The sequence below is a fragment of the Papaver somniferum genome, chromosome 10, assembly GCF_003573695.1.
Source record: "Papaver somniferum cultivar HN1 chromosome 10, ASM357369v1, whole genome shotgun sequence".
In the NCBI taxonomy this organism is placed as follows: Eukaryota; Viridiplantae; Streptophyta; class Magnoliopsida; order Ranunculales; family Papaveraceae; genus Papaver; species Papaver somniferum.
The window spans coordinates 154,953,207-154,974,607 of NC_039367.1; the positions used below are offsets into that span (position 1 = coordinate 154,953,207).

Genomic DNA, 21,401 nt, shown 5'->3' on the forward strand with positions numbered 1-21,401 from the left:
AGTTGTGCTTCTGGGGTCAGTAGAAGGCCAAAAGACTTCGGTTTTCTTTACATTAAGATAAATTTCATAAAAAGAAAAAATTTCAGCGACAAAAAACTCATCCGTATAAACATCATAAACCTGAAGGACAATGAGCTTAGTCAAATAACAGACGCTAAAGCGAACAATGAAGATTTGGAACTTCGTCAATCTAAGTAAATGGTTGACAGTTAAACGCCATTAAACCAACATAAACTAAATTGCTCAGTTGAAGCCAAATTAGAGCCATGAAAGAACATTCTTCAAACTTGAATGGCTGGACGCAAACTACAATAAAATTAGTGTTCACCTCAAGAATCACCACAAAAAAATAAACCTCTTTCCAAAAACAAACCAAGAAAACCATATTGACAAAGCAGCATGGAATCTGAATTCTGAAAAACTCAGCACTTACAGAGTCCTTCATTTGAAGTCCTATTTTCTACTCACCTCGTCTAAATTAAAAATGGTGAAGTTTATAAGTGTTACTATAGAATCAACAATCAAGCTTAGTTTAAAGAGATTTAAAAAGGCAAAACACAGTAAGGTCTAAAAGAACTTCAAATACTATTTTTGATACCTTATTAATCTTCAAATGCAACCACAATTCTTGTGGATGACTGTAAAGTGTGGACAGACCATTACCTAGAACAGACAGAGGTTCATATGGTCGGATATAGATTAAAAGGCTTTAACAAATATTGTGAATATCATCAAATATATAAGACCTGAAGAAAACATTAGGAATTCTTGTTATGAGGTGTGTTCAACCATGTTTAACATTGGAGAAAGAGAAAAATATCTCGTTTCACTCGTCACAATGGGATGAGTATCTTTGTAGAATGAAAAACTAAATAATGGCATACTTGCATCCATTAGAAGATCCATCTACAATCACTTAATTAAGCAGCAGGTAGCCAAGTAACAAAAAGAGGGGGAAAAAAGGCAAGAGAATTGATGATTTCCAAGTACCGTCATATGATCCATGACTGAATGAATTCCCAAAGTTTCCATCGGTACTCATCAAGAATGCAAAGCTAATCCATCACACTGATTTCCTGTAGAAGTGTTTCACATGATGGATATATTAAGATTCAAAGAATAAAAACAACAATCAATATTATATCATGAGTTACATCACATTTGATAGAGTTGGAAACAATTCAACAAAAATGAAAATAAACTTTACATTTACGAAATTCAAACGTTTATAAGAAGGATGACTGTATGGTTCACTCCTTCACAACCAAAGTAACATAATCCTGCCTTTCGAATACAAACATATTATATTCCCATAACAACTTTCCTTCTTTTAGCATTAAAAACAAATAGAAAAGCAGTGAAACTCACCTAATGCCTCTTCAGAGAAAACTAAATTAACTGGTTTAAAAATCTACCGGTGTTGCAGAATTGGAATCGCTTAATTGCAAACCCATGGGTTCAGCTGTACTTTGATTCCTAAAAAGATCCAGACGTTAGGTCACTGGGAGTCTTGGAGTTGATACGCACCCTGGCCACAACCTAAATAAAGATCTAATACCTACACAAACATATCAGCTAAACTGGTGCAGTTAAACCCGGAGCTAATACTTCTGGGAACTGTCATTTTACGACTAAATAACAACTAAAGACTTTTTTATGGCGCTTTTACCAAACATATCAAGTTCTTCAAGTTGATAATTCAGAATGGGTAATGGGTTTCATCATCACAACGATATCCAAGTGTTTTGTTATTGCGCTTTTACATGTTGCATATTCCTGAAAATAAAGATATATACATGAAAAGATGGAATTAGATTTTGTTATGTTAACACCATAAGTCCATCCCAAGTTCGTACTATACCAAAATGCGAAGTTTTTTAATTTTTTATGTGATCCAAACCTAAGCCAAAATTGAGATTAGTTAGACATAAGCGAATTCACATCTTAATCTGCAGAAATTGATAGTAACTCTACATACAGAGTTACTAAGAATTTGGTTAGACATCCATGAATTAACCTAACGATCTTTAAAGAACCCTGGAATAAAATGAATGTAACCATGATCCTGAAATTACGATAAAAAAAAAACAACCCAGTTCTGAGAGTGGCTGGAGAAATTTATAATCATGGTACCTAAAGAAGGCTACCTGAAATTACTTGATTGCGTGCTGCCAAAACGGAGAATCCCTAATCACCAAAAAAAAAAAGAGAATCAATCCAAATATTTAAAAAATAATATAATAATAATAATTCAGAAGCATAAGATAAATGATTGAATTTCAAAGGAGAAAAACTAATCGAAGAAAACGGAACCCTAATTTAAGATACCTAATATTATAATGGATCAATTGAACATATTCTTCATGCGGTTTATAATTCCACTGAACTGGGATTATATTGGATCGTCTGGAAAAATATATTGTGTGGGTTTAATCCCATTGATTGCAAAGAAGAAAAACGGTCAGTGAGTGAATTCAAGTCTGTCCTTCAATTCCATTGAACGGCAACGAATGAACCGTCTGAGACTTTCACCGCATGAATGAGATTAAATGATGCGAATAACTTTGTCGAAGATGATCGGGTAACGCATGAATAAGTAAATCTGGGACATTGGATCAGAGCGTAAGAAAGGGATGCATTTTGAACCACGATTTATTTCCTTCACTTTCTTGCATTCTGAGAGGAATAGAAACCGCAGATGTCTTAAGAAGACTCATTTAGAACCGTCAGATTGGGACAAAATCATTTGTTTTTGTAAGATAGATTTGAAAACCTGCCGCATTGGGCCAATTAAAACAGCCCCTACTGGGGTTGGGATGTTTTTTCATTTTTTTTCTTTCAATAATGCTAAGTGTACCGGGAGAAAATCCCGTCGTTTCTCCAGGGAGAGATAAAAATGGGGTGGGCTCCGTCACTAAGCCTGATCCCCTGTTATCTCCGGCGGGGCCCACTAATATTTTTATTTTTCCAGGAAGAAACGATGGGATTTCCTCCCGATCAACGTAGCATTATCCTTTTTCTTTGGTGATATTTAAACTCTTGGAGCATATGGACCCTCACCTATGAACTCCGGCAATTTCAATTCGATCTGTTAGGGACAATGAAAATGATTAATCACACCGAAAAAAAAACAATCGAATTTTGTACCATCTGAGAGGAGATGGTGGGACCCATTCCTGCCTTTCCTTATCACAATTTTAAGAATGCACATTTGAGACCGTGTGATCCCCTCTTGGTGCAATCTGTGGGGCAACTCTTCGGTCAACTTAGAGTCATTCTAAGGACAAAGGTATTCAAGCAAAATAGCCTACCATAGGGGAGGGATGCTAGATTTACCGAATTATCCACCGAAATTTCTCCCGAGAGAAAATCGTGTGGCAGTTATCCGATGAATCTAGCATTGGGATTATAAGGGTGTAAACTGGGTCCCATCATATGTGAGTATGGGTGTAAATCTCAGAAATTTATTTTCGGTAGAGATGGAGTTTGCGGGGCCTTATAATGGTTGTGCTAGAAAACCTACTTTCCCAAAAGACACTTAGCTCCGCCTTGAGTCAAAAAGTCAAAAATTTATTCGAGATTTAAGTTAAATTTCAGAATGACTTCATCAAGTAAAAGTATGTAAAACAAAAAAAATATTTTTGCTTCTAACTTCTAGAAGTTATTTTTGCCGTCGGTTGCAAAACATTGTGCGGGAAAGTAAGGAAACCTTAGCGTGTTATAATTCTAATGTGCCTGCCTTAAATGGCTTGCACTAAATCTGGTAATAAGAAGTTGACCAGAATTAGGATATTGTTGTGTTTGGTATACCTTTGTGCTATAAATAGAAATCCTACAATGACTTCTATTTCTTCTACTTTTTCGGGGCCTATAAATAAGAGATACCCATAACATTGTTTTAAACACCAGAATAATAAAAAAAACACACTAACGAAAAGAAAAGAATCACAAATATCTAGTTTTTCATTTCTTCAGATTTTCATCGGATTAGGGTTTCACCATGGTTAATTCACTTAGACCTGTTCTGTTTCTAACTCTTTTTGTTTCGATATTCGTCTCAATTACATCTCATAAGTGTGCCTTGTTGGATTTTATTATCAGATGAAATTAAATATTTACACAATATTTCCTCCATTTCAAAAGATAACCTTGTTTGATATGTAGATGGATCAGTTTTAAATTATTATTTTCTTGAGGAAAAGGGTAAAAGTTTTATTTATAAAGATAAAATTACAAGACTAAAAAAGGTAGACTGAATTACAATTGTATGGTTCTTAGTATGAGACGTGACTTAGTCCTTAAGAAACAATGCGTTCAAGTTTAAGATTAAATCAGAAAAACGGATACCTTTGAACCAAGAATGAACCTCACCCCAGTTAAAAATTAGTCACTTCTATGATTATCATTTATTTCTCTCGGATTCTTTTCTTTGCCATAACCCTCATGTTTCTTTCATTCCAAATAGCCCAACTATTGCAAATGGTGTTATAAACTAGACCTTCTTTGACTACTGCTTGCAAGACTTAGTGTGGCATTGCATTATCTGATTCTGAAATTAGTTTTGTGTGTCCATTCTGCATCAAGAGAAGAAGTAAAGTGATCCCAAATGCTTTTGGAGAAACAATATTGTAGTAGAGTATGATTCACATCCTCCTCTTAATCATTACAGAAACAACATCTTGTTGATTGAATTTCACTTCCTCTTCTGTTAAGATTATCAATTGTGGGTATGGCATTCTGAATTGCCAAAAAACTAACATTTGATCTTTTATAGGTACCTTTTTGTTTCATAGTTGCTTGTAGTCTGAGTCATTGTCTTCATGCTGATTCATGAGCCATTTGTAGCCTTCTAGTGATGTGTAGCTGGATGATAACTTGTAGCTGACTGAGTCTAGTTCATCCCATAATAAAGGGGGGGTCTCCTAACAAATTTAACAAGATTAATGATTTATGATTTAACCTCTTCAGAGATTTGTCGAGAGAATAGGAGGTTCCAAGTACCATCTTCAACCAAATCTGCCACTTTTGCATCTTTTTGAGAGGAAAATTTTTGTGAATGTCTGAAAAGGGAGTGTGAGATTTCCATGGATATTTTCAGAATTTTGTTGCACTTCCATCACCAATATGTACTTCTGCATTCCAATAAAACACTCCATTACCTTTGAAAAGACGAGGGTACCCAAATACACCATAATCTTTTTATTTGATCACAACATATTCAATCTTTACCATGTATAAACCTCTTGGAGCAACAATCACTCAAGGAATATATCAACACAGTGTCCACTTGAAATAGGGTTAGTCCGAACTGGTATAACACGTGAATAATTATATCATACAAGTGGAGAAATCCAATACACTTATCGTCTATGGATATGAATCGAGACAATTCAATGACAAAGTGTTCACTTGATATCCGAAACCTTGTAAGATAAATATCAAGTGCCTAGTTAGCGTACAAGTGTAATTACTTTAATTATAATATAAAAATAATTATAATGCGGAAATAAAGTAAAGCACACACCATAATTTTGTTAACGAGAAAAACTACAATCTTGTAGAAAAACCCCGGGACCTAGTCCAGATTTGAATACTCAATGATTTAAGACGCTACAAAAAGTAAACCTGCAACTTCGTGTAGAAACTACTAAGTAAACTAAGATCCTAGTTACTCAGCTTCAGCAGTATTATTGATTTGATAATATCTAGCAGAACCGAAGTTCTCAATAGATATTTAATACCCAATATCCTAGCAGAACATACGTTCTCTTTAGAAGTAGATCTAGTATATCTTCTTAATGATTCACAACAACTTCTTCTTCAAATCTTCAGAATCTTCAATCTTCGATTTAATCTTCAAAGTAACAATCTGTAAAAACAAACTTGATTCCTTATTGATTTGTCGCACAGAACGGAGTCTGTTAACAATGGCAAATCAATGAATCTATCTTACGAATCTAGAGAGACTTAGATCCGTAGAAACGTTGATCTTTGATCTAGTTTGAGTGAGCCTTATATCAGAATAGAAGGTTCTCAAGAATAAACAAACCAGGTGCAATCAAAGATTCACCAACCGTTAGTCAATCAAATCAATCGAAAACAAAAGATAAACTGTAATTATCTAGTTTCCCACCAACGGATCGCGCTAGAGCTTCTCAATCCCGAAGAAGACTTTAAATTGAGCGGTCGTAAGAGATTTCGTCTAATTAGGTTACTCTCCTCTCCGAATAGGCGGCTTCACAAGTAACAGTACAACAGAGGAAGTTTACTGTCACGAAGGATAGTTTGATAGAAAGGAAAACTTCAAGTATTTAAAGACAAGGAAGTTTCAACACCAAGGAATTTCCAAAACCGAAAATATTCTCAAAGATATTCAATATATTCCAAATTCGGTTTCCATAATTCCTGAGAATGCTCTGTCCAAAATATTGATCGAAAATCTCCTTGGAAAATTTTTAACTAGTAAATGCACATTACTAATTCTTATTTTCCATATATATAATTAAAAACCTTAATGAAAAGATTCTTAACTTATTTAATTTCGATCCTGGGATTTTTTTCCTTTTAGTTGTTAAAGAATATCTTTGAACAATTAAAGAAATAAACATTCATAGCACGTGTTCAAAGTATGTCGACATCTTTCCACATTAACCAAATATATTTTCGGCATCTCTAATATTTCTAGAAAAATAGATAATTCGAAAAGATATTCTTGGATAATTTTTTGCCGATTGCACATGTTCATAGGATTGGTTCCCCCTTGTTGCACATGTCCATAGGATCGGTTCCCCATATATTTATGGTATCTAACTTGTATGTGTTGCACATGTCCATAGGATCGGTTCCCCTTTGCCTAAAAACGTGTTTCACATGTTCATAGCATCAGTTCCCCTTTGTTGCACCTCATACAAGGATTGATTCCCCTTTGTGATTTGTTACACTTCTTACTAGGATCGGTTACCCTTTACCCAGAGTTGGTCATACACAAATCACAAACTCGATCATACCATCTCAGGTGATTACTTAAGATCGGTTTCACTAATAAAAGTCATACCAATACATAAGTCAGGCCTTTGTGAATAGTTTTACCAAGAACACAAACAAGTCGTGAGGGGTTATACTAAATCACACATATTGGATGTTCACAAGATATGCAATGAATAACAATCCAAATAACTCCTGGCGATTTCCTTTTCGATTCACAAACAAGTTTATGAACTTACTTCCTTAGAACACATGTAAAACATTTTTCCCTGGGATGAAATCCTTACCTTATACTCATACATAACCACAATATCATTCAACCGATTATGTTGATGTCTTATCTATAAAGTTTAATGGTTAAGCAATAAACCTCGTATTGTGTTCCTTAATACTATGTCTAACTAGAGTGTAATCATGCTTTGCAGTTTTGTTTTCAATATACACGGACTTGAAAGACACAAGATAGATATTGAACAAGTCAAGTCATAGTTACTAACCTCAAGCTGAAGGATGATGTCTTTGTTGTCTTCAATACATCTTCATATCTTGGTGAGTAACTGGAGCACAATACTTTTATCATTTCTAGTCTATCTTATCGAAGTTGACAGTAGTTTACATAATAGCGACTCGAGTTTTGTAACTAAATATGACAACCAAACTTGACATACTAATGGCTTGGTGGGTTCAACCGAGCAGTGCTCTAGCAACCTTTCGCAATACCTTTCCAGAACCCTCTTCCATAAGTGGATTTATAACTTTTGGGGAAAATATCTTCTTCATCAGTTTCAGTTTTGCGTTGAATGATTTTTCTCCACAGGGCCTCATTTTCTTGAGTGTATCTCCAGCTCCATTTAGCAATCAGTGCCTTGTTGGCATCTCTAAGATTTCTTATTTCTAGACCACCAAGTCTTTTTGGTTTACAAGCTCTGTCCCATCCAATCCAGCATATTTTTGTTTTATCTGATGTAACTCCCCATAAGAAATCTCTCATGAGTTTTATCATTCTCTTTTCAATTGACACTGGCATCTCAATGAGGGACATGAAGTAAACTGGCAAGCTTGCAAGTGCATTGTTTATCAACTCAATTCTTCTAGCCTTTGATAAAAATCTTTTCTTCCATTTTGCTAGTTTTGCTTGAAATTTGTCTATTATGCACTCCCATATACTGGTTTTCTTCCTGCTGGCTCCAAGTGCCATACCCAAGTATTTGAAGGGTAGACATTCAACTCTACAGTTCAGTATTTTAGCTAAATCCCGAATTTTGTTATCAGCACCAATGCTTATCATTGTGCTTTTCTCCAGATTTACTTTATGCCCTGTTATAGCCTCATAGATTTGCAGAATCATGAGAAGATTTGCAGCTTCTTCTTGTTTTACTTCCAAGATTTACTTATACATCCACTTTTTTTGTAAAATCTAAGTGATCGATTGACACAAAAAAGATTGGATTTCTTTTTGGTATAGTCACTTCTTTTTGGTCGTGTGTTCCTAAAAAACCGAAAATGCCCCTCTTATAGCTAGAATTTTTGTCAAACTGAAACGGGGAGAAAGTACCATTTTTTTTGAAACGAGGAGAAAGTATCAATTTTCTGAAACGGGTCGAAAGCATCACTTTTTTCTGAAACAAGGCGAAAGTATCACTTCTACTGAAACGAGGCGAAAGTATCACTTTTTCGGAAACGGGACAAAAAAAGTCGCGGATAAACCCCACCTTCAAATTCTTCTTCGGTCGGCCCTTCCCACAGTGGCAATGGTTGTACTAGTAATAAGATAATCATCAAATCCCAAAAATTCTTCTTTCTTTTTTAGGGTTTATATGTTTTCTCCCGTGCGATAACATATAAATCACTTATTTTTTTCGGGGATTCAACCTCGTTAAATTCTCATCTCTTTACTTTTCTAGTTTGTGTTATTTGCAATATTTTAAGTACATTGTATAACTGTGCAAATCGCTTCCGTACGGCTGTAGAGCAACAAATCTTCCCAACACCTTTTACCGTCCTACCAATTCACTAGAACGGTATGGTCTCTAATCCTCCCCAGCCACATCCCTTGGAATCCACCACAATCACTTCTCCACCTCGCTCAATCTTGGTCATTTAAAGACATTACTGGTCCGACAAAAGAAATTTGGGACATGGCTATTATATAGGGTATCTGGAACGAGCGAAACAATCGAATCTTCCAAGAAAAGTATCTTTCTGATATTCAAATCAGTGTGGAGGTCAAAGCATTGATCTTGACATGGAGCTCTGCCTTCAAAAGGAATTTCAACTTCAGGCTTGATGAGTGCATATTTTCTTGGGAAAGCATTATTTGAATTCAAAACATACAGTACACATTTCCTCAATCAAAAAAAAAAAAAAAAAATTGGAGAAGAAAAAACTGAAATTTACTTCTGATATAGAAATCAAAGACAACAAAATAAAGGATGACGAAAAGTAAATCCATATCCGACTCCGAGATCATCAATTCCTTCTCTTGAGCAGGCATCACGTCGATCACTTCGATCTCCATATGGATGAAGAGAGATTATTAAGGAATGAATGGATATTTTCCTCTTTTTTTCTCATTAAAAGTCGACTAATTTCCTGAAATCTGATAGTAGACAGTTAAAGTCGGGATGCGTGGTACAGAGGATCCGGAGCCATTAGGGTATTGCCGTATTAGGAAATACACGTTTTGAGCTAGGAATAGAAATTTTATGCGACTTCTAATACTTCTACTAGTTCGAGACCTATAAATAAGAGACCATGACATTGTTTTGACACACAAATATTTCACAGTAAACCAAACAACATTATTCACAAATATCTAAGTTTTTTTCTTCAGATTCTTTTCTGTTCTGGGTTTCACCATGGTTAATTCACTTAGACCTGTTCTGTTTCTAACTCTTTTAGTTTCATTATTCATCTCAATTTCCGCTCAAACTTGTACAACATATGTGTTTCCAAGAGATAATAATCAAGTCAATACTGATTTCACTTCTTGTAATGATTTACCATTCTTGAATTCAATTATTCACTGGAAATATGATTCATCAACTGGGAGATTAAACCTCGCGTATCGACATACAGATATCGATTCAGATAGATGGATAGCTTGGGCTATTAATCCAACTGGAATAGGAATGGTAGGATGTCAAGCCCTTGTTGCATATCAAAAAGATGGGCAAATGCTTGCTTATACATCTCCGATCCCGTCCTATCGAACATCTCTAGCCCAAGGAGACTTATCTTTTAAAGTTTCTGCTTTGAGTTCAAGCTTTCGGAATAGGGAGATGACAATATTTGCAACTATACAACTGCCGATTAATACTAGTGTTATTAATCATGTTTGGCAAGAAGGTCCGGTTGTTAATGGTAAACCTGGTATGCATGCCATGACTGCGGCTAATAGACAATCTATAGGTTCTTTGGATTTGCTCTCTGGAAATCAATCTAAATCTTCCGGTGGTGGTGTCGCTGTTGATTCAAGAACGAAACTCAAGAACGTAAGTCTTTTTTTTTTTTTTTTTTACATGAAATTTTCACTGCAAAGATAGGAGGAGTCTAACAACAATCTACTGTGTTGGGATTGAAAATTTCAGGTTCATGGAGTATTAAATGTTGTTGCTTGGGGAATTATGATGCCTGTTGGAGCCATTGCTGCAAGGTATTTGAAGGTATTCAATTCAATGGGCGCAGCATGGTTTTACATACACATTACTACCCAAACTTCTGCTTACATTGTGGGAATTGCTGGATGGGCAACCGGTCTCGTGCTCGGTAGTAAATCTCCAGGCATTCAACTTAATGCCCACAAAAACATTGGGATTACTTTATTCGTTCTCGCCACACTTCAGGTATTTTAATTAGTTACTGCATGTATTATATTCTTCCGAGAAGATCAAGTGATAATTTGACTAACTATGAGAATTTGGAATTATTTGTGTACAGGTTTTTGCTTTGGGTTTGAGGCCGAAGCCTGATCACAAATATCGATTCTACTGGAATATCTATCACCGTTTGACTGGATACGTAGTTATAGTACTCAGCGTCGTTAACATATTCAAAGGTTTTGATATTTTGGAGCCTGAGAAGAAATGGAAGAATCTATACATAGGCGCGCTTATAGGTTTGGCTGTTGTTGCGGTTCTGTTAGAAGCTTTTACATGGTACGTAGTTTTGAAGAGGAAGAAAGCTGCAGGGAAATCTAATCATGAATCAAATGGTCACACTGGTGCTATTAATGGAAACACATTCGGTGGTTCAACTGAATCGGTTGTGTAAATGGAGATGGGTGCAACATCATGTAGACGATTCTGACTTATTTATGAACGTGCTTATTATGTATTAGCATCCGTACTCCGATTATGTATTTGTTTTGAAACTAGTATGACTTGTACGGGTGGGATATGACCAGTTTTCCATACCGAGCTTAAACTTAAATTTTAAACATTTTCTCCGGCCCAACTTAGAATGAGTAGTAGAAGAATATAATTATTGGGCTTTTAGGCTTGGCTTAGGCTAGGGAAAGTTAGGTTTCACAACCGTTGTAGACTTGTAGTACCTTCTTTGGAATATGAAACCCAGTAGTCCGTTCGGCTTAAAATGTTAATCAATTATAACACGAACCCGGTTAATGGAAAATCTTTACCATGCCATAATCAGCCCAAAAAAAAAGCATATATTGCAGGTCGTACCTGAAAAGTTCTGAGTAACGTGTTCAGCTTATAATGATTTTGAATTATAAGCCGAACCCGACACGGATGCTAGAAAAGTTTTAGAAAAAAGTTTTATAATTAAGGGAACGAAAATAATTGGTATTGGTTTGTCGAGAATTACCTGAAACATAGTGAAGTTCCTTCCAATGTTTGTACTTGTCAACCTAGAGGCCGTAGGAAGTTGTTCAAGTAGGTAAGCTAGAGCTGCATTTCCCAGGTGTACTTGTTAACGGTAGCAAGACCCTTAACCAAAAAGAGATGTTTCCAGTAAGGTCGGGAAAGATATCTCTGCCAAGATTATAAAGCAAGTTCGTAATGCTAGTCTGCTTGACTTTGATCTCGTCCATTACCAATTCCCGTTATTTATTTTCTCATATGTGTTCTCAAATTCGTTTTTCAAGTTAGTAAGCTTGACCTTCTTAAGCTTTTTATTTCTCACACCGTTCTCGTGAACATAATTTGCATCTTTAATGGAACGATAAACTCAAGTTCATTTTTATAATCATCCCAACCAAGACATTCATTGAACAACTTATATAGCTCATTTCATAATAGTTAGCATCCACGCTTCTAACCCTCACTTTTAAGCCCTATAATCTTGTTCGCCTAATCAGGAGTGGTTGTCATCTCCCCAAAGGATAACTGACACGTGCAAGTATCTGAACAAAATCTCTCAGAAAAGGCGGAGACTGCAACTCTGTCACATTCCTGATGTCTATTCTGAATCGCAATCCATAAAGCATAGGATTGTACGTAAGCAATCTCCTCGGGAACCTCTTCAGACAATTTATATTTCCCTTTCCTCTAGTGTCTCAATACTCGGACCACATCATTGTGATCAAGAGTATCAAATACTGTCTTTTCCCAAGATTCGATGTAACCGATCAACACCCGTCCTCCATCTTCCGGAAGACCATGGGGCAAACCATCATCTCGAGTTGGGATTACATTATCCTTATGAAGAATGTGCAAACCTGTAACCTATGGTTCAACAAACTTCTTCTCTTTTCTGGGTTTTGGTTGATGTTGAGGTTCTTCATTATCATCAAATTTATCTTCATCAGCACCATCGATCACCATCTCTTCTTTCTTCTTCTCTTTGTATCTCTGCTAGTGGTTCACCAATTTCTAACACGACATCTTTGTCAGTTCCGCTTCCTCCTGCTCCTAATTTTTTGTGACCTCCTCCTTGAGGATCGGGAGTCTTAAAATTAGAAGGCGTAACCTCCTCTTTTTAACTTCGCTATTCCTGAAACAAGTATAAAACTTTATTAATACATTGAACAAAAAAGAAAAATGGTGAAATAACTCGAGTCTAAAACTAGAAGAGATGTCGGTTGAAATTTAATAGTGTTTGTTAAGTGTCATACATTTTCTTCATGTTCATCGTGCGGTTTTGGACTTTATCCACCGACCAAGATGAATAAAATGCACAACACTAAACAAAGTTGTTATATTTCAATCTCTAAAAACATTAGCCCAATTCTATGACTACCATCGATTTTTTTTAAAGAAAATCAACAGGTTCGGCTAGCCCGACATACCAAATATAAGACGATCTCAATGACTATCTGTTGATTCATAAACACATAGTGTTGTTCGGTTTATAATTAAAACATTCTTACCAATCAAACTTCTACGCTTATACGATTTATGAATTCTAAACAATACTTGTTCGACTTATTTTTAGTATTATCGAATAAGACGAACAACAAAAGCACCTCCTATCGGTGACTGCGTTCGGCGTAAAATTCATATGAACTTTTAAGTCGAACTGTTCATACACACTTTCAGGTTAAAGTTTTCAAGAATAGTTCGGCTCAAAACACCACTCAGTTTTGAGCCAAACCCTAGTTTTTCAGGAGTTGGTGCTTCACTTGGTTGGATTTCTGGTTCGATTTGAGGTTCAATTTCAGTTTTTTAACCTTCATCTTCAATTGGTTCTTCTTCTTCAATTGATGTATTAAAAAGCGATTTGGAATGCCCAGTCCCTGCTTTTTTCATTGTACGATCCATTATGTAATTGAATTTAATCGACGAACAAATTTAACGAACCGACTTTAGTCATGGCGATGAAAAAAAAAATTTCGGGAGAGGAACGTTCGCTTAGAAAAGAAAGAATATGAGAGGTTTATGTATAAACAACTTTTTATTTTTATTTTAATCTGATTGTAGGTTTTAATATTAAAAGTAAGGATAGATTATTGGCAGGAACGAAGCCAGGACTTATATGTTATGGGGTCCAATGAACTTAGTTTCGGTATTCACAAAAAAATGAAAATTTCGACCAATATGGGATCTACATGGTATATTTACTTGCCACTTTGGCAATAGTAAATCCCATTCTAGATACATCAACTATTCGAAAAAATTGTGCACATTGATGCTAATAACCAGAAACAAGGACATTGAATAATACCACAATAGCTAAATATTTCGTGTTCCCTCCATAATGACGATGATTTACGTTTTTAGTTCTCCATTATCATTTACGTTTCGTGTTTACCTAAATTCTCATACCAGTGTATCCTAATCCATAATCATTTACGTTTTTTTCGTTATTTTTATAAGAAGTTTGTCGTATTAAAAAGAATAAAGAAGATTCAAAGTGGTACGTTCACATTTTAAACCCATTAATGTCATACGGATTTCAGTTATGCTATATCATTTGCACCCCATATATATTAAATTACAAACTACCCAATCTGTTTTTCGTAAAATTCCAAAATTTGGTGGGTACAAGTGGGGTCACTTGTACCCACGTCCATCCATCCCTGTATATAGGTGACTGAACTACCCACTAGATAGCTCTTGTAAGATCATCCTTAATTGGACTTAATGTTGTTTATGTCCTAAAAGTTTTAGATATGCCCTATAACAGGGTATAAAAATTTTACACAAAATTCCCACTGCCCCAAAATAGTAACCTTGTTTTATATCCAGATGGACTATTATGCATTAAGGCAAACTCTCTTAGCAGATTTGAGGTGTAAAACGTGACGGCCCAGCATAGCACAACCCATGAAGTCACGTGCTTAGCGTGTTGTGTGTCGTGTTGTGTTGTGCCGGAGATTAAGGCGTGTCGTGCTAGATGATGTGTTATGTTGTGTTGTGCCGGAAAAATAAACGTGATGTGTCGTGCCGTGCTGGGACATTTATTTTATGTTTTTGAAAATAAATATTTTTCAAATATTTAGGTACTCTGTGAGTTGTTTTAAAAATAGTCAATACAACGATGATCAAATATTAAAAATTGGCTAGAATAAATACTCTTGTATGGAATATACAAAAAAATGTGATGTATTTTGTATTGACTATGCATATTATGACGTGCTTTCTTAACGTGTCGTGATGTGCTGTGCCACGTGCTTATCCATGCTGTGTTATTGTGTCAATTAGACTAACCCAACACAACTCACAAAACTAACGTGCTAGAATTCTCAAGGCTCCTCAGGAAATTCAATGCTGGGTAGATCGGGATTACCATGTAAACACAATCTTAAACTAATATAATCCATTCTTTCGAATCAAAAAAAATGAAAAAAAAAAAAGAAAAAAGAAAAAGAAAAAAAACTCGGTGAAATTCAACTGTCAGCCACTTGCACGGGATTTTCATAATCGTGAAGACGAAGTTTCATAATCTATTAATAAATACTACCTCCGTTTCAAAATAATAGGCAGGTAAATTTACACACAAACTTACCTATTTTTTAGAGATGAAGGGAGTATATAAACTCTCGTCCAACCATTTGATGGCTGAGGTGTCAAGGGTTAATATCAACGTCTCAAAATAATCTTCTGACTGAAATACAACGTTGACTGATATTAGGGCACTTGGTGTGCACGACTTTTGCTAGGAATTGAAACCCTTCGCGGCTCCAAATTCCTCTACTTGTTGGGGACCTATAAATAAGAGGCCCATAACATTATTTTAGACGCAAAAATAAAGAAAACAACAATTTACATTACAAGTGTTAACAAAGCTCTTAATCTCTTCTTCTTTTGACAATTTGTTGTTAAAAAGAAAATCAACCAGTCAAGAAATCATCCACTTCTTTTTACAAGTAAGAGCTTAATTCCTTTCCATTTCTTTTTCTATTGTTTTGTTCGGGACGGACCCAAGAACTCTTAATTATTTTTTTTGTCCGAGCTAATAGCCTTGTCGAGCATAACATTTCACATTTTTAGGCTTTTGGGCTGTGACGCTATAGGTCCGTCAGTGGTTTTGTTCTTCGAAGTTGTTATAAAAGGAAAACAATTTAGTTTTCAATTAGTAATTTCGCTATTATCATACATATACACCATGATGCTAGTAACAAACAGAGCTATATTGTAATAACAAACGACATATCTATGTGACTATAATACAATTATAATATCAACAATAGTATTAATCAGAGTTTGAAATTCGTAAGCACCAAATTCTTTATTGACCAGCAAAAAAAAAAAAAAAAAGTCAGCCACCCTTAACCCAGGTCCAAAATAAAGAATGTTAGACTGTGAGTCTAGGTTAAGCATAAAAAAAAAAAACCCTAAAAAAAAGCATCACAGGTGTGAACCATGTTCTTACAACACAAAGTGGTAAATGAAAAGAAAACCTAAGGGTAAATTCGGTAATATAGAAACAGAATGCCTTTTTCCATATAATGAAACCCTGCATTTCCTTAAAGTTCCTCTCTTTGTGTTTTTTCACACAAACTAAACTCAAAGCCTTTTTCCTCCTCTTCCTCTTGCATTCCTTAACTCCACGGCGGAGATCCGAGGAGTTGGGAAAAGAACTCAAAACTAAACCCTAAAACGCACAGCAAGCTTCATCACTCTCTTTCTCAACACTCTTGCAAGTAGGTTTGTTTTGTTTCATCTTATTTCATTTGATTTGATTTTTTTTCTTTCTGTTTTTTCTTGATTTTTTGTGATGGGTTTGATGTTAATATGATGAATCTTATGTTTATGAATCTGGGTTTTGGATGGTATTAGCTGGAGATTTAGTTTTTGATGGATTTATGGTTGAATCTGGTCTTTTGAGGTTTTTGAGATTTATGGTTGAAATCTGGCTTTTTGAGGCTTGTTTGTTGATGGTGAGGTTATTGGGATTGGATATGGGTTGTTTATGGGTTGATCTTTAATGGGGTTGGATAAATTTTCAAGCTTGCTGAAAAAATGGATCTTTTTTTTATTTTAGGGGTTTTGTGTGATTGTTCTTTATTGATGTAATGTTGGATTTTGATTTTGTTTGAATCTATGTATAATTGTTAATTGAATCTATGAAGATGTGTATGAATCTGTAGTTGTTTATGTTGTTTGTTGGATTCATGTATAAGTATGTATGTGTTCCTGTGTTAGTGACAGCATTAGTGGTATATGTCATCTTACATCTTCATTGATTTTGGAGCTGTTGTGAATACGCCCAGCCTAGATTTATCTTGACTTGATTAATTTTAACATTGTTACTTGATGTTGTGGTTGATTGTCGTTCTTATAGCGGTTTTTTTAGTTAATGGATTGTTTGCTTTGGATACTCCTGTGTGTAATTTAGAATTGCGCTTTAGCTAAATTGAGTTGATCATTATAGTATTGTTCTGTTCGTGTAAAAAGCTGGCATGAGTTTTGCTTCGGCTGTTGTACTTATTTCTGAGCTTAATTTTCAGTCATGGCGGGAATGGCACCTGAAGGTTCTCAGTTTGATGCTAAGCATTATGACACTAAAATGAGTGAAATGTAAGCCTTCTAAACTTGTTACCTGATAAGGTTGTTAACTGATATCATTTATATTATGTTGCTTGACCTAATATTCTTAATTGAATTGTTGATGGATGCTGTCAGTCTTCAAGCTGATGGACAGGATTTCTTCACCTCATATGACGAGGTTCATGATACTTTTGATGTGATGGGTTTGAAAGAAAACCTTCTAAGAGGAATATATGCCTATGGTATGTCTTATGTTGTTTCATATTCGCTGATATTGTGATTTTATTTTATTTTTTTACTGCCGAGTCCTTTGTGTAAGCGTGGGCAAGCAATAATCGCACTGTTACTGTTACCTTTTGTAGGTTTTGAAAAGCCATCTGCAATTCAACAGAGAGGAATTGTTCCATTCTGTCAAGGACTTGATGTTATTCAACAAGCACAGTCTGGAACAGGAAAGACTGCAACCTTTTGTTCTGGTATTTTACAGCAGCTTGATTATGAACATGTCCAGTGCCAAGCCTTGGTTCTTGCACCTACTCGTGAGCTTGCACAACAGATTGAGAAAGTCATGCGTGCACTTGGTGATTATTTGGGGGTTAAGGTTCATGCTTGTGTTGGTGGAACCAGTGTTAAGGAGGATCAGCGTATTCTTTTAAGTGGTGTGCATGTCGTTGTTGGTACCCCTGGTCGTGTCTTTGATATGTTGAGGAGACAATCCCTTCGTTCTGACAGCATCAAGATGTTTGTGTTGGATGAAGCTGATGAGATGCTCTCACGAGGGTTTAAGGACCAGGTATTTTATAACTCTCTCGTAGTCTAGCTCTCGTGTTATTTTATCAGAGTCTTTTCCCGTTCTGTAACCATGTCCTGTGATTTTACCATCTTCTATGGTCTAATTATCGAATTATTTTGTTGAACAGATCTATGATATTTTCCAACTCCTTCCAGACAAAGTTCAGGTGGGTGTTTTCTCTGCCACCATGCCTCCTGAAGCTCTTGAGATCACAAGGAAGTTCATGGACAAGCCAGTAAGAATTTTGGTTAAGCGTGATGAGCTTACCCTCGAGGGTATCAAGCAATTCTATGTCAATGTTGAAAAGGAGGAATGGAAGCTTGAGACACTCTGTGATTTGTACGAGACTTTGGCCATTACTCAGAGTGTTATCTTTGTTAACACCCGACGTAAGGTTGATTGGTTGACTGACAAGATGAGAGGCCGTGACCACACCGTCTCAGCCACTCATGGAGACATGGACCAGAACACCAGAGATGTTATCATGCGTGAATTCAGGTCCGGTTCTTCCCGTGTCCTCATCACTACCGATCTTCTTGCTCGTGGTATTGATGTCCAACAAGTCTCTCTTGTTATCAACTACGATCTTCCAACACAGCCTGAGAACTACCTTCATCGTATTGGACGTAGTGGTCGATTTGGAAGAAAGGGAGTTGCTATCAATTTTGTAACCAAGGACGATGAGAGGATGCTGTTCGACATCCAGAGGTTTTATAACGTGGTTATCGAGGAGTTGCCTTCCAATGTTGCTGATCTTCTCTGAAGAGACAAATTTTTTCTTTTCTTCCTCTGCATATGTTCAGTGACAAGCTTCTTTTCTTATGTTTTTGAGTTGTTTAGTACTGTTTAATGTTTTTCTTTTTCTTTTGTTAAGCTGACAGAGTCTTAACTTCGGTCTTTTTTTTAAAACTTTAATCCTTCTTAGTAGCAATTGTGTCTGTTCTGCAAGATGTTGGTGGAAAAACCTTGAGATCTTCTCATCTCTATCTTTGAGGTTTGAAGATCAATTGGGAATGTTATAGCAAATTTTGTCCCAGCTCTCGCTAGGTTTTTGTATCTTTAGATGAGTTCTTATAGTTGCATTTCTCAGGCTTGTAAATTTGTTGGGCTATAGCTTGCACATCAGCTAGACTAGATTACAGGTTGATCACAGCTATTCTGCATTCTTTTACCAGCTGAGCTGCTTCTGTGTGCGAAGCTCAGAACCAGTTGTGATGAACCATATAATCTTCAGTTTATGCAAGAGCAGTATCAGATTGGTCCTGAGCAGTTTGGGGCATTATAACATTATATGCAAAAGGATACAGGCCAATCCACCCTCCTCATTATACTATCCTTCCAATGCATTATGCAAATCTCTTTGCACCCTTCTGCAAGACTGCATAATCTTTCTCTCAACAGTGTAGGCAAATTCCATGCGTTGCACTGCTTGCATCTCCATTGCAGGTGATTAGCTGAATATTCTTGGTTTATGCGAATTGAAGTGATCCGTAATTTCTTTCCCAAGCATGTCAAGCATTGTGAAGTTTTCTAGGTACAGCAGTAATATAAAGAAAGGGTTGTGTGAAACTAGCATCACCAGAAATCGGACTGCACCGAGAGTGTTTTGGGTATGGTTGCAGTAATTAGATAGAAACTATCATAGAAAAGCGAGAATTGCAAACCTCTAAAAATTTGGGATAAAAATGAATATCAACAACTTGCATCAGTGTATGGCCAAGATGGCAAAGAAACAACATTATTACTAAATTCAACAGTATCGATTTAAATCTACACTAAACTGCAGAGTATCTGAAGATCTGCACTATCCTACAGAAAGCAGGGAACTTACTCAGATCCATCGGCAGCATATCACTAAAATCATTCAATTTCATATGCACTGCATCCTTTGAACACCGTTTCTTTTTCTTCTGATGATCTTCAGTTGCTGCAAGAGCAATACCAGAATGGTCCTGAGCAGTTTGGGGCATTAGCAAAAGTTTCAACTCGAGCGCGAAAATTACTGGCAGTAAGGCTTGGGAAATGTTCCAGGATACAGGTCAATCCACTCACTCCATCATACAACCCTTCCAATGCATTATGCAAATCTCTTTCCACCTTTCTGCAACGCCTCTCTCTCTCAACAGTGCAGGCAAAGTCCATGTGTTGCGCTGCTTGCATATCCAGCTGATTATAGTGGAACCAGTAGCTTCAACATGAGAATCAGAGTAACAGCTTACACCCCATTAATGCATCTGAACAATTTTAGGTAATGGAAATTTTCCTTTTGTACCACAAAATCTTCCATTAGTGAATATGCTTGAGGTGATTCTGTTCTTTCTCAAGCAGGATGAAGTTTTCCAAGTACAGCAATGACATAGAGAAAGGGGATGGGTGAAAAATAGCATCACCAGAACTGGACTAAACCGACCGAGTGTGTTCTGGGTATACTTCATGCAGTAATTGGATAGAAGCTAACATAAAAAATCAAGAATTGCGAACCTTTATAAATTTGAGATAAAATGAAAATCAACAACTTCAATCAATATATGGCCAAAATGGCGAAGAAACAACATTATTACTAAATTCAGAAGTATCGACTTAAATCTATGCTAAACTAAAGAGTATCAAAAGATCTGCATTATCCTACAGAAAGCAGGGAACTCACTCAGATTCATCTGCACCATATCCATTTAAATCATTCAAATTCATGTGCACTGCATCCATTTGAACGGCGTTTCTTTTGCAACGTGATACAAGAACATTGAAGGCAAGATTATTATCATTCAATCTCAAACTCAGGAAGTGGGTGCACTAGCAAACTCTGTGATTCAATCTCTGACATACACGAGGCGCTGCTAACCCCTTCGCCAATTCTCATGCTCTTGTGACAATTCAACACTCCAAATAACACAAAATGCATAAGCAACACTAACACAGCATGTCCAACAAACAAGAAGTTGATTAAAGCAACACCTCTATATCCATCCTCTTCAACATCACATAACAAATTGATCTTCTTATCTGACAATGAAATCCTCTGACAACCCTTTAACGAAAACGCATCCGTGTACAAATTCAAACCACCTTGTAAAACCCATGTTCCTTTAAAAACAAGTCCTAGACATAAACAAACTTCAGCGAAAAATGCCGAAGGTTTATACGAAAGATAAAAACACGAAAACGAACACATTAACGTCAAACCGGATAACAATTCGTAAACACGACCCGCCGGACCATTATTAAATCCT

The 21,401-nt window shown here is 36.1% G+C and overlaps 2 protein-coding genes and 1 long non-coding RNA gene across 5 annotated transcripts; 2 read left to right on the top strand and 1 right to left on the bottom strand.

The window, feature by feature from the left end:
* Positions 1 to 747: 747 nt before the first annotated feature.
* LOC113318432 lies at positions 748 to 2,545 on the bottom strand. Of its 2 annotated transcripts, none has more exons than XR_003344536.1 (3): positions 2,329 to 2,545; positions 2,148 to 2,187; positions 748 to 1,076 (listed from the first exon to the last, which is right to left on the bottom strand). It is a non-coding gene; the product is annotated as an uncharacterized LOC113318432 (long non-coding RNA). The 2 variants fall into 2 exon arrangements; XR_003344537.1 differs by lacking the exon at positions 748 to 1,076 and adding an exon at positions 1,121 to 1,776.
* A 7,297-nt stretch (positions 2,546 to 9,842) lies between these two features.
* Positions 9,843 to 11,256, top strand: LOC113316601 (cytochrome b561 and DOMON domain-containing protein At5g47530-like). Its single transcript, XM_026564761.1, has 3 exons — positions 9,843 to 10,478; positions 10,575 to 10,829; positions 10,924 to 11,256. Exons 1-3 carry the CDS (start codon positions 9,843 to 9,845, stop codon positions 11,254 to 11,256), a joined length of 1,224 nt encoding a protein of 407 aa, XP_026420546.1.
* Positions 11,257 to 16,359: 5,103 nt separating this feature from the next.
* LOC113318431 (eukaryotic initiation factor 4A-6-like) lies at positions 16,360 to 19,227 on the top strand. Of its 2 annotated transcripts, none has more exons than XM_026566602.1 (5): positions 16,360 to 16,535; positions 17,339 to 17,408; positions 17,514 to 17,620; positions 17,741 to 18,171; positions 18,299 to 19,227. In XM_026566602.1, the coding sequence occupies exons 2-5, from the start codon at positions 17,341 to 17,343 to the stop codon at positions 18,932 to 18,934; spliced, it is 1,242 nt and encodes a 413-aa protein (XP_026422387.1). In that variant the 5' UTR covers positions 16,360 to 16,535; positions 17,339 to 17,340; the 3' UTR covers positions 18,935 to 19,227. The 2 variants fall into 2 exon arrangements, with proteins under 2 accessions (XP_026422387.1, XP_026422386.1); XM_026566601.1 differs by having other exon boundaries at positions 16,360 to 16,531.
* The last annotated feature ends 2,174 nt before the right edge of the window (positions 19,228 to 21,401 follow it).